This window comes from Kogia breviceps, chromosome 7, assembly GCF_026419965.1.
Source record: "Kogia breviceps isolate mKogBre1 chromosome 7, mKogBre1 haplotype 1, whole genome shotgun sequence".
NCBI classification, from domain to species: domain Eukaryota; kingdom Metazoa; phylum Chordata; class Mammalia; order Artiodactyla; family Physeteridae; genus Kogia; species Kogia breviceps.
This window is the reverse complement of record NC_081316.1, coordinates 63,231,173-63,243,829: the sequence shown is the minus strand read 5'-3', so window position 1 is coordinate 63,243,829 and position 12,657 is coordinate 63,231,173. Positions and strand designations below refer to the sequence as shown.

The 12,657-nt window shown below is 39.1% G+C and overlaps 1 protein-coding gene across 4 annotated transcripts in view; it reads right to left on the bottom strand.

The window, feature by feature from the left end:
• Window positions 1–12,657, bottom strand: part of PAK1 (p21 (RAC1) activated kinase 1) — a 150,100-nt gene that overhangs the window by 19,059 nt on the left and 118,384 nt on the right. For all 4 annotated transcript variants that reach the window (XM_067038432.1, XM_059069512.2, XM_059069514.2 and 1 more), the window contains exons 8-10: window positions 10,552–10,615; window positions 7,932–7,980; window positions 2,467–2,579 (exon numbers count right to left, since the gene is read on the bottom strand). In XM_067038432.1, the coding sequence (XP_066894533.1) occupies window positions 2,467–2,579; window positions 7,932–7,980; window positions 10,552–10,615 (226 nt within the window). The remainder of the gene's footprint in view (window positions 1–2,466; window positions 2,580–7,931; window positions 7,981–10,551; window positions 10,616–12,657) is intronic.

Genomic DNA, 12,657 nt, shown 5'->3' with positions numbered 1-12,657 from the left:
CCACTGCAACAAAAAGAATAAAATATCTAGGAATAAACCTACCTAAGGAGACAAAAGACCTGTATGCAGAAAATTATAAGACACTGATGAAAGAAATTAAAGATGATACAAATAGATGGAGAGATATACCATGTTCTTGGATTGGAAGAATCAACATTGTGAAAATGACTCTACTACCCAAAGCAATTTACAGATTCAATGCAATCCCTATCAAACTACAACTGGCAGTTTTTACAGAACTAGAACAAAAAATTTCACAATTTGTATGGAAACACAAAAGACCCCGAAAAGCCAAAGCAATCTTGAGAAAGAAAAATGGAGCTGGAGGAATCAGGCTCCCTGACTTCAGACTATACTACAAAGCTACAGTAATCAAGGCAGTATGGTACTGGCACAAGGACAGAAATATAGATCAATGGAACAGGATAGAAAGCCCAGAGATAAACCCACACACATATGGTCACCATATCTTTGATAAAGGAGGCAAGAATATAGAGTGGAGAAAAGACAGCCTCTTCAATAAGTGGTGCAGGGAAAACTGGACAGGTACATGTAAAAGTATGAAATTAGAACACTCCCTAACACCATACACAAAAATAAACTCAAAATGGGTTAAAGACCTAAATGTAAGGCCAGACACTATGAAACTCCTAGAGGAAAACATAGGCAGAACACCATGACATAAATCACTGCAAGATCCTTTTTAACCCACCTCCTAGAGAAAGGGAAATTAAAACAAAAATAAACAAATGGGACCTAATGAAACTTAAAAGCTTTTGCACAGCAAAGGATACCATAAAAAAGACAACCCTCAGAATGGGAGAAAATAGTTGCAAATGAAGGAACTGACAAAGGATTAATCTCCAAAATTTACAAGCAGCTCGTGCAGATCAATAACAAAAAACCAAACAACCCAATGTCTATTTAGGCAGAAGACCTAAACAGACATTTCTCCAAAGAAGATATACAGATTGCCAACAAACACATGAAAGAATGTTCAACATCATTAATCATTAGAGAAATACAAATCAAAACTACAATGAGATATCATCTCACACTGGTCAGAATGGCCATCATCAAAAAATCTAGAAACAATAAATGCTGGAGAGGGTGTGGAGAAAAGGGAACACTCTTGCACTGTTGGTGGGAATGTAAATTGATACAGCCACTATGGAGAACAGTATGGAGGTTCCTTAAAAAACTACAAATAGAACTACCATACGACCCAGCAATCCCACTACTGGGCATATACCCTGAGAAAACCATAATTCAAAAAGAGTCATGTACCACAATGTTCATTGCAGCTCTATTTACAATAGCCAGGACATGGAAGCAACCCAAGTGCCCATCAACAGATGAATGGATAAAGAAGGTGTGGCGCATATATACAATGGAATATTACTCAGCCATAAAAAGAAATGAAACTGAGTTATTTGTAGTGAGGTGGATGGACCTGGAGTCTGTTATACAGAGTGAGGTAAGTCAGAAGGAGAAAAACAAATACCATATGCTAACACATATATATGGAATCTAAGAAAAGAAAAAAATGTCATGAAGAGACTACAGGTAGGACGGGATTAAAACACAGACCTACTAGAGCATGGACTTGAGGATACGGGGAGGGGGAAGGGTAGGTAAGCTGGGACAAAGTGAGAGAGTGGCATGGACATATACACACTACCAAACGTAGGGTGGATAGCTAGTGGGAGGCAGCTGCATGGCACAGGGAGTTCAGCTAGGTGGTTTGTGACCACCTAGAGGGGTGGGATAGGGAGGGTGGGAGGGAGAGAGACGCAAGAGGGAAGAGATATGGGAACATATGTATATGTATAACTGATTCACTTTGTTGTAAAGCAGAAACTAACACAACATTGTAAAGCAGTTATATCCCAATAAAGATGTTAAAAAAAAAAATCTTCCAACAAACAAGGATCAGAGATTTGAATTGATTACCAACTTACCAGGGGTCAACAATGAAACAGAACTCTTAAAAAAAAAAATCAAATCAAGTTCTGTAGTGTTTATAACAAAGGAGGGGTCCCAATGTCTCTGTACTGGTGAAATCTCAAACGAAACTACGGAATTTCACATTTTAAGAGAATGCAGACAAACTAGAAGTTATTCAGCAGGGTAAGCAGGATAAGGAAAGATTTGAGATGCAGAATGATTTAAAGACCTACATGTTTGACTCAGGCAGATGGTTGAAGGCATTCCCTGGGGTAGAACAAACAGTATCAGGACCAGCTGTGAGACGTTCCAGGGTGGTAGGGTTCAGCCTAACCCAGAATACTGTACAGCAATCAGAGGTGTACACCAACATGCAGGGTCATTGGCAGAGAGCAAAGCATCATAAATGAATCTTAAATGGAGGCAGTTCTGAGTGCTGGTGTTGCCTTTTCACCTAAGAGCTCCACCATCCATCCATCCCAAAGGCCCTATCTCTCTGAAAGGACTACCACTCCATACCTGTCCAAGTAGTTCACAATATTTGGGTTCTTGTTTTCCCTCATGACCAGGATCTCATTAATAATCAGCTCTTTCTTTGGCTGCTGCTGAAGGTTCATCTGCTTAATGGCCACCTGAAATTAGAGTACATTCAATGTACAACCAGAGTCACTCAGCATTTAGTGAGCACCTACTAAGTACCAGACATAAACACTAAGGAGATAGAAATGAATAAGATATGGTCTTAGCCCTTTAGGAAATCACAGTTCATCTCCGGAGACCAATGGTACTCAGTGTGAGGTCCCCAGACCAGCAACATCAACATTATCTAGGAATGTACTAGAAATAAAAATTTTCAGTCCCCACATAAACCTACTGAATCAGAAATTCTGTGGGTTTTTTTTTTGTTTTGCTTTTTTTTTTTTTGCACAAACTTTCTATTTAATGGAAAGGTTCACTTGCTAAGTATAAGGATCATTTATTACTTGGCATTGGTACTGGTGTCACTGGAGGTGAGGATAAGATATAGTTAAGAAGAATTTAAATGAGGAAGTGAAAGAATTTTAAAACTGATCTTTCCATTCATCTCTCTACTTTCTTAGATCTCTACTTAATCCAAGCCCAAGTAAATACGGACTTCCTTCTCCTCAAAAACTCTGTACTTTAATAAGCCCTCCAGGCAATTCTCATGTGCACCAAAGTGAAGATCAAACATGCTACTAAATAAAATACTTATATTAGAAAAATACTTTTTAAAATCACAATATAAAAGAGGTATGCTATAACAAAAGTCCCTACAAAGTGTTACAGGAACATAAAACTGGGCCAAGAACTCTTTCATACTATCAATGCAGAGGTTTCATAAAGGGGAGATGGGTTTTTGAACTTGTTGTGGAAAAATAAATCAGAGTTAACCAGGTTAAGAAAGAATAGAAAAAGGGGATCCTTAATGTTTATGTATGAAAAAGATATTGATAGGCTTTTTGTCTATAGAAATAAACAAATTTTCACATAATACACATTTAAGGAACACGTTAGTTTCCAAGGCACTTTTGCATCCTTTTTTATGTCGGGTACTATGTAGGGTATTCTCAAATTTATTTCACTTAATCCTCTGAGAAATCTTATGAGTTAAATATTACTATTGACCCCCTTTGACAGATAAGGAAATTGTGATCCAGAGAAGATATGTTACTTGCCTACACAGCTATTCAGTAGCAAAGTCAGGATTAGAATCTCAAAAGTGATGCCCATTTATCCTGCACACACATCCAGATTAATCTTCCCCACAGTACACGTTTGGTGACTCTCTCCCCTGTTCAAAGCAGAAATGGCTCCTGTTTGCCTAGAGATGCTCCTTGGCCCAACATTCGAAGTCCTTATGATCTGACCCCTATCTTACTTCTTTCTCACTATATTCCTTCATATACTACAATCTGAGCTTCTCTCCATTTAGAACATCTTGCTCCACTGTTTTTACATGTTCCAAACCTTCTTATACTTTGTATCAGATCAAAAGAATCCTCATTCTCCAAACCAGATAGGCTTTTTGCCTTTTTTAAAGCCCCATAAGATTATACTTATACCTCTCTTGTGGAACTCAGCACATACTGAATTGCATAATGATTAGTTAGGGTGTGTCTCTCGGGAAGCTTGAGAGCTCATTTGAAAGCCCTGAATCCCTGGTACCAACCACAGGGCCTGACACACAGCGGGTGCTCAACAAATCTTTTCAGAAATGAAGAGGAAAAGACAGAATTCAGTGGGTTGATAAATACTTTGTTTTTAAACCACACAGAGCATTAGCAATAGGCCGCTCTATCCCATAGGAGTAGACTTTAAATTATTTCCTAAGTGTTTATTCCCTAGAAATAACAGCCAAGAACATGAACACCTAACAGAACAACTAAAATTAGTCTTTCCAGAATCAGCAAGAAGTGTAGAGGATGAATAATTCAACTTTTATGGAAAAACCCCAAATTCTATTATTTCTTCAATCAAGTATGGACAATCTTCTGCCAAGAGCCAGTTCATCAGTAAGAATAGAAATGATTTTTTAAAACATTTTGATCACCTCCATTCCCTGCCCCAAGTGAGAAAAAATTGCTTTGGAGTGGAGTCTCCTATCAGGTTAGGCTTCTGGTCTGGCTGCAGCTTGTTATAACAGCTGATGTTTAGCTTTTTCTAATGTCTAAAGAGGAACACATTGATCTAAAGACACATTACAGGGCTTCCCTGGTGGCGCAGTGGTTGAGAATCCGCCTGCCGATGCAGGGGACACGGGTTCGTGCCCCGGTCCGGGAAGATCCCACATGCCCTGGAGCGGCTAGGCCCGTGAGCCATGGCCGCTGAGCCTGCGCGTCCGGAGCCTGTGCTCCGCAACGGGAGAGGCCACGACAGTGAGAGGCCCGCGTACCACAAAAATATAAATAAATAAATAAATAAAAATAAAGACACATTACATTAAGATTGTAAGCCCTTACAAACATACTAAGATCTGGAGCCTTTGCAGTTCCTCAGGCCATCCTGGAAGATGGGACAGTGCTTATGAACCTCACAGAGGTCACTGCTGGCAGCAGCAAGGGAAAAAAGAGGCAGGCCATTGATGACAGAGGGGATGGCAGGACACCAGGAATTCTTTACAGTAGTCCTTAACTATGGGCTAGGCTAAATGCCCTTCACCTAATTAGATCCCTCCTATTCAGGCCAGCAGATAGCACTTCTGTAACAGAAAAAGAACTGGACTTGAACCCTGAGGGCCTAAGCTCTGGGGCTTAGTCTGTCACTTACTAACCTTGACCAGTCACAAGCTCTCTGAGCCTCTGTCCCTTTATCAATACTGAGGATAATAATCCCAACCCTGAATCCCTTCCTCACAGGATTGTTTTGAGAACTAAATGAAACAGTGGTCAATGTGTTACTCATACATAAGAAATGTAAATAATACAGTAAGACAACAATGAAAATGCTAATCATTGTCATAACTGCATTTGATGAGTAATTGGCACAGAGCAGCAAGAGTGACAACGTTATCAGCAGGAATGATAGCAAAAACAAACCACCCTCCCACCACTACTGTTTATTGAATGCCTACTCTGTGCCAGTGCTGTGTTAGGTGCTCCACTGACATTATCTCTATAAAACCTAACAACAACCCTGTCAAGCAAAAATCATTATCTGCATTTTCAGGGAAGAAAATGAAGACTAAGACTTACAAGAAAGTTGCCCAAGGTCATAATCAATGCTTTCAGGTTCATATGACTTCAAAGCCACTTCCAGTCTACTCTTTCTATTACACACATTCCCTCTAAAAAATGGGCTTGAAAATTAATTGCTGGATCTGTAACTGGAAGATTTCCAGCATTAATATGCTAATCTTCTTACATATGACAGACAATAGCTCTCCTCTTCTCAGCTGGATAACTCCCAATAAGCACTCACTCACAAACACAGAGTATCCATCTCCCTAGCTCCACTAAAGATTTACACTCCCTGGGGGAGGAAATGAGGCCTTCCTGGCTACACTGCATTAGCCACCCTAATGGACTCGCTTTCACTCATAATTTTGTAACCACAAGGCAGGCACATAGTGAAGTCAAGTTTGTTTCCTGTGGCCAGCTGCTCACACATGGAGCCTCCAGGCCTTCCAGGAACCGGCCAGCACCAGCCTGCTTCCCATCAAGGGCTGTGAGGCCCCAGAGGCCAGAAACATGACAAGGGGCCATGGTGCCTAACCTTGGCTCTGCTGCTGTCTTGCAGCCCAGAAAGCACAAGTTAAAATTTTAGAATCAAAAGATTCGAACCCAGCCCTTGCTAACTGCTATTAGCACAACCCTGCAAAAGTTACTTAAACTCCTGAGTCTCAAATTCCTCATCAGTAAAAAGGAAATAATATTACCAACCTCATAGGGTTCTTCTTAATATTAATATTTAATATAACCTCCTTTTTTCTATCTCTACCTCCAATACAGCACATTTAAAATCAGCAGAATGATACCATCCTTCCTTCTTTACCATTATTTTATCACAGAATCCTGTCAGCATTATAAGAGTTTTATATGTACAGAATAGAAAGTATGGTTTCTTACATTTATATATATGATTTTAATGCCTGAATCTTTCACATAGTTCTTAGCGCAAAGTGTAGCATAAAGCAAATGTTCAGTAAACATTCTGTAGAATAAATACATACAAATAAAAATTAATATATATGTAATTGTTAGGTTATGGTATATTTTCTCACGCATTACTTCACTCAACTCATTCACATTTTGTGAGGTATATGTTATCATGCACATTTTATAAATAAATAAAATTCAGGCTTAGGAGGTCAAATGATTGCCCAAGGTTTTATAAGTAAGTAAAGGTAAACATCTAGGTTATTGGAGTCTCACATCAAAGAACAATTAATAAATCTTTAAACATAATAATTTTTTTTTTAAGTTGACTTACCCTCGATGGAGCCTCAATATTTGGCTCAGACACTTGTAAAAGCCTGACAAGAGCACAGTGAGGTACATGCTTTCCCTATTAACCATGACTTCTCCAGTACACCATGGGGTTTCAACCACCAAACATATACAAGTAGGTCCTAGTAGCCTCCCTCAGAAGAGCCCAACTCTGTTTTCACTGGAACAGGAGGTGTCTCTCTTAAGCTCTGAGCCCCATTAGTCTTTTGAACTAAGATCTTTCCCAGGCAACTCCCATATATAACCCACCTTCCAACATTCCTGCTCTGCAACCAAAGAGTACAATGCAAAGAAACTTCAAGCATTCTACATTCCCTTCATGGCTTCCTTCTGCTGAAAATAAGATCTTAGGTATCAGGCCTTTGCAATAAGATCAGAGCTTTCCCAGCTTATGAAATGTGAGAGACAAAGAGGTGTCTCCAAATGAGGACTTCAATGTCTACTGGAATCCTGGGCACAGAGTAATGGAAGGATCACTAGATTGGGAGGCAAGAAACATATGTTTAAATCTCTTCTATATCAGATTTCTCTCCCAAGCACTAGACTTGTAAAAATAATTGTCCACCAGGCAGTTTCACAAGAAAGTCTTTCAGGCAACATCTAACTTCCTCAAATCTGTACCTCCTCCTTTGTTCTTTCTCCTTGACTAGTACCACTCACTTGTGAGCCATCCTCACATTCACCAAATTCTGTCATATCTACTTAAGTACCTCTCAAATTCCTCCACTTCTCCCCATTCATACTATGCTACCACCTTAGTCCAGACCATCATCTCTCACGTGGAATTACACAGTAACCTCCTGACTCATTGCTCCACTCTTATCTCCCCCAATCTCTTCTCTACACTGTAGCCACAGTGACTTTTTCCAAAATCTGTAAATCTCATCATGTTAAGGAGTTCTAGTCTGCACTACTGAGAAACTAGAAGTATCCCTATTGAGCTAAGAAGGGCAAAAACTTAACAAAAAGATAAAAGAAACAGTGGAACTGAAGCAGTAGTTGGTGGTGGATACTTACCTCCTGTCCTGTGGCCACATCCATTGCAGTGTACACAGTGCCTGAAGCACTGAACAACAGGTGGGGGAAAGGAAAAAACAGGTGTTAGATGAAGTGACATTTGTCAAATGAAGCTCTACACACAATCTGGCAATGCAAGTGTTAATAAAAATAGCAGCAAAAATAATCCTCCCCATTGACTCTCCCACTCCACTCTCATGAGAGGCAGTATGTAGTAGTAAAGAGAATATACGCTCTAGTGGCCATCAGGAAGTGAGGGAAGAAAGGAGGGAAGGAGGAAGAAAGAGAAATACTAGGAATAATGCTAGGAAAGTTATCATGTCCATTCTAAATGACTAAAACCATGAACCCTGTGTGTTTGTAGATGAGTGATTTGCAACAATATTTGTAACCTTACATGTCAGTATGTCAGATTTATATGATGCGATTGAAAGAAACTTAAAATTCTATGTACTGCAAAAATGTATTCTAGGCAAGCTCTGTGATTATGCTTCCCAGGGAAGTCAGGTCAATTCGGGGGAAAAGTCACTTGTAAGTTTGCTTGGAAGACAGAAATTATGGTCACCAGCTTCCTAACTACAACTCTCTAGTTAGGATCCAAGCTACATGTCAGGAAGTTGACATCATAAGATATGGACAATCAAATAAGGATGGGATTCTTTGCATTGGCAGTTATTTCCCCATTGCCTGATCATCCTACCTCTAGACATCTTCTGTCATAAAGCTGATGTCTATATTCCTGTCCCCATTCTCCCCTATCCCACCAGATATACCATTCTTAAAGGGCAAATATGCCCAGTCCTCGGGGAACTGGACATTTTGAGACTGTGTCTCCATGATTACAGAGGCTCAGAAGCTATTGAGGCCCACTGGTTAGTTCCTGATTGTTTCTGCCTCAAATAGACATATGATTAGACATATGAATTCCAGGTCAAAAAAACCTTCAGGTCTTAAAGGGAAAAAAAAAAACAAGCAAAATTATAATAGTACTATTTATCTTATTTGTGTGCCATGTACAGTTTTAAAATCATGGAATGTGGAAACATCAGCATAGGTGCCTAATACATATTGCATTCCTCCCTTAGCACTAACACACCTGTCAAGTAAGCAAGGAAAAAAACTTTTGCAGATAGTGCCTATTTATGGGCCGCATACATCTGAACACACACATCAGCAGTTTGGGAGGTGAAAGACCCTGAATCCACAACCCCTTTCACTTAAATGAAGAAACTGAAGTCCAGAGATAGGACCTGACTTTCCCACACTTGTCTGTGTACCTTTCTGCTACATTCTTAATATCTCAATGTAATTATCTAAAGGAAATACCATCCCAGATTACTCTGAGGCAAGCAAAACAATTTCTTCTCAAGGTGTTAACTACCTTATACCAGTTCAGACTCACAAAAGCACCGGACCAGGAAAAAATGAGATGCACTCAAGTCCAGGGTTGTTTTGAGGATTGAATTAAACAATAGATGCAAATAACAGATGTAAGCTGTAGAATACTGTACAAATACAACATCAGTATATTATGCATTACTTTATCTTATTTCAGAAGTTCTTGGATGCATAAAAAAGAAAACTAAAACAGAAAGCTTCAATTACTTCATTAACAACAATGCTTTCACTCAAGTAACACTGACAGCTTCCTATAAGCCAGACACTTTTCTTCAGTTTCTTTTTAATTTTAGCTAATTGGGTATATCTGTAGAAATCTTATTATTTTTCTTTTTTATACGGAGGTATAACTTACCTAAAGTAATCTGCACAAATCTCAAGTATACAACTTGATGATTTTTCAATATGTACACATCTACATGTTCACCTTCACGATCACCCCTGAAGGTTCTCTCTTGCCACATCCCAATCAACACTCCCCTCCCAGACGCAATGATTATTCTGACTTATATTAGCGTTAGTTTTGCCTGTTCTTTAACTCCATATAAATAAAATCATACAGCATCTGCTCTTTTGTATCTGGCTTCTCTTACTCAAAATAATGGCCACTTTTAAGACTTATCACAGTATATTATAATTTTTTGTTTGACTGTCTATCTCCTTCTGTAGACATGGGGTCTCTGAAGGGAGAGACTGATTCATAGCTGTATTCACAGTGCCTAGCATCTAACAGGAATTCAGTTAAGATTTGCTGAGTTCAGTATATTGAGGGCAGTATACAAGATGCAGAGAAAGAATCAGAGAGCAGGAGACATGAATTCTGGCATCCACTAGAAAAACAGATCCCATTATACTAGCAGAAGAGTCTACAGTTCTGAGTCTTCCATTTCATATTAGTGCTGGTAGGTCTCAGCATCAGGTAAACAGGGTTAATCTGGAAAAGCAGAGCTATAATTTGGGAAGAAGGTTTTGTGCTAAGAAAATAAATGGGTTTTTCACTCTCACCACAGGTGTATTTTTAGTAACCATGTCAGCTAATGGCACATCTCACATATTAAACATAATTCTGTAAACCTGAGGTCAGCCTAACAAAACACCTTCAGATGGGTGAGGTGGAGAAAGAAGAACAAGATTTATGAGAGGCAAAACAAAAGCAAAATCATATATACCAGCACACACAATTTTAAGTCATTTTTCTAGGGAAGAAAATGCCCCTACTAACCCTTGTCCAATCTTCTCAAACCGTGTGTATTTCTTCTTAGGATCGCCCACACTCACTATGCTCCCTTTGAAAGAAACAGAGAACATGAATCAGTTTTTCTCAGATCAACATACAAAACAGGCCCCATATTTCCCCAAATGCTGAGCTGGCAAGTATTAAAGAACTATCTCCAATACCTAAAAACCACACTAAGCAGGTCCTTAGTTTTCCCTCTTTAAGTTTCAACCAGAAGTTTCATCTCCTTACCACTTTTATTCATAGTACTCTAATCCAATTCTAAACTCCTAAAAGTTATTCATTCATTTTAAAATCCATTCATTCAATAGACATTTACTCATTTTAACATGCTCACTATGTACTAAGCTCTATGTTGAATGCAACAAATAAAGCGATAGATGAGACACAGTTAAGACAGTCTTTGCTCTCAAGAAGCTCTAATCTCAGAGGAGACAGAAAATAAGTATAAAGTTACATGAAAATATAATAATTGTGGTGATACAGAAAGAGGCAAAAATATAGACTGGAAAGGCTTCAGAAGGGAAGTGATATCTGGACTAATTTTTACAGGGTTAGTAGGAATTAGCCAGGGAGAGAAAGTCAAGAAAGGCTTACAACAGAAAGTACTTCAAGTGCAAAGACACAGAGGTATGAGAGAGTTGACAGTTTCAAAAAAAGTATTCTGGAGATGGTAAAACTGAGGCCCACAGAAAGGAAAATAGTTCCCTTCAAGGTCACACAGCAAATTGGTGTCAGAGTTTAGATTAGGAGCTTGGTTTTGGTCTCCCAGTCCAAAGCCCTTTCCACTAATACCAATTACTAGTATTTGGTACTTTTCACATACATTATTTCATCTGACTTACAAATGAGACAGGTATTAACATCCCTATTTAAAAGATGAGCAAAAGGAGGCCCAGAGAACAGTAGGAAATCGCCCAACATGCAAGTTATTGGCTGTGCTTCAACCCAAGGGTCCTTAACTCCCAGGCCAGTCTGCTTTCCATAATTCTATGTTCTAAGTATTACTGTTTTAAAAAAAATCTGGTTCAGAGAAAAAGAATACATACAAGAGTAAACAGAAGGCTAGGTAAGTGGCTTTTCTTATTTCATCATTTCGTAAGGGCTCTGGGCAAGGGCAACTTTTAAAAGAGTGAAATTTTTTTTTAAAGTCAAGTAAGAATTATCAGGACAAAATCAAGAGCTGTTAAGCTGAGGAACCAGAAACCTCAGCTTTAAAAATCAATGCCAAAAAAAAAAAAAAAAAGCAATGCCAGTGTGCAGATTTGACCAAATCAGTCACATCAAATCCTCTTTAGAAGTAGATAAGTTCAAAGAATAAATCAAAGGCCTTGTCAGAGGATTCTTCCAAGCCTACAGACCAAACCAGTCCTTTCTTCTCATATGAATTCTCCTGCAGATTACTGAAAAAGAGAAACAAGCTACCCTAATATTTCTGGTCACTGAAAAAAAGTAAAACGGAAGTTTCCACCTGACTGCAAGAAACAGCATGTTCTGATTACAGGAGCACAAGTTGCGCTCTAACCCCAGCTCTGTCACTTTTTGGCTGTGTGAATTTTCGCAGAGTATTTAGCATCCCTAGCCTCAAATACCCTAACTGCAAAAAAATGAGGATTATAATGTCTGTCTTCAAGGGTTAAAATGAGGAGTAAATGAAAAAAAATCAAGAAAATGCTTTGCTTGTCATTTGGTACATAGCACAGGCTCACAAAATGTTAGTTTCCCTTACTTCTTTTCCTCAAGCCAAGATGGAAGATCAGTCTTCTATTAACAGAAAGATCAATAATCAACATAGCACTCTTTCCCACCAGGTTTAGACAAGGCCTCAGTCTTTCTCAACACAACATTCCAGACTATTCACTAGGTAAAAGCTATTTGTCATCTCCATAACCCATGCCTAGTGGTAAGTGATTTCTAGCCCTTGAAGTGGGCTATCCACGCTATCATCACATTCCCATCCTAATGTTGCATCTAATCAGGGCTGGTGAGACAGAGGAGGTGGGTGCAAGGACAGGTGAAGAGAAGCACAGTCTGGCTAAGATATAAAGCACAGCCAGCCAGCCACATACACCTAGCGCAGAACCAAGATCT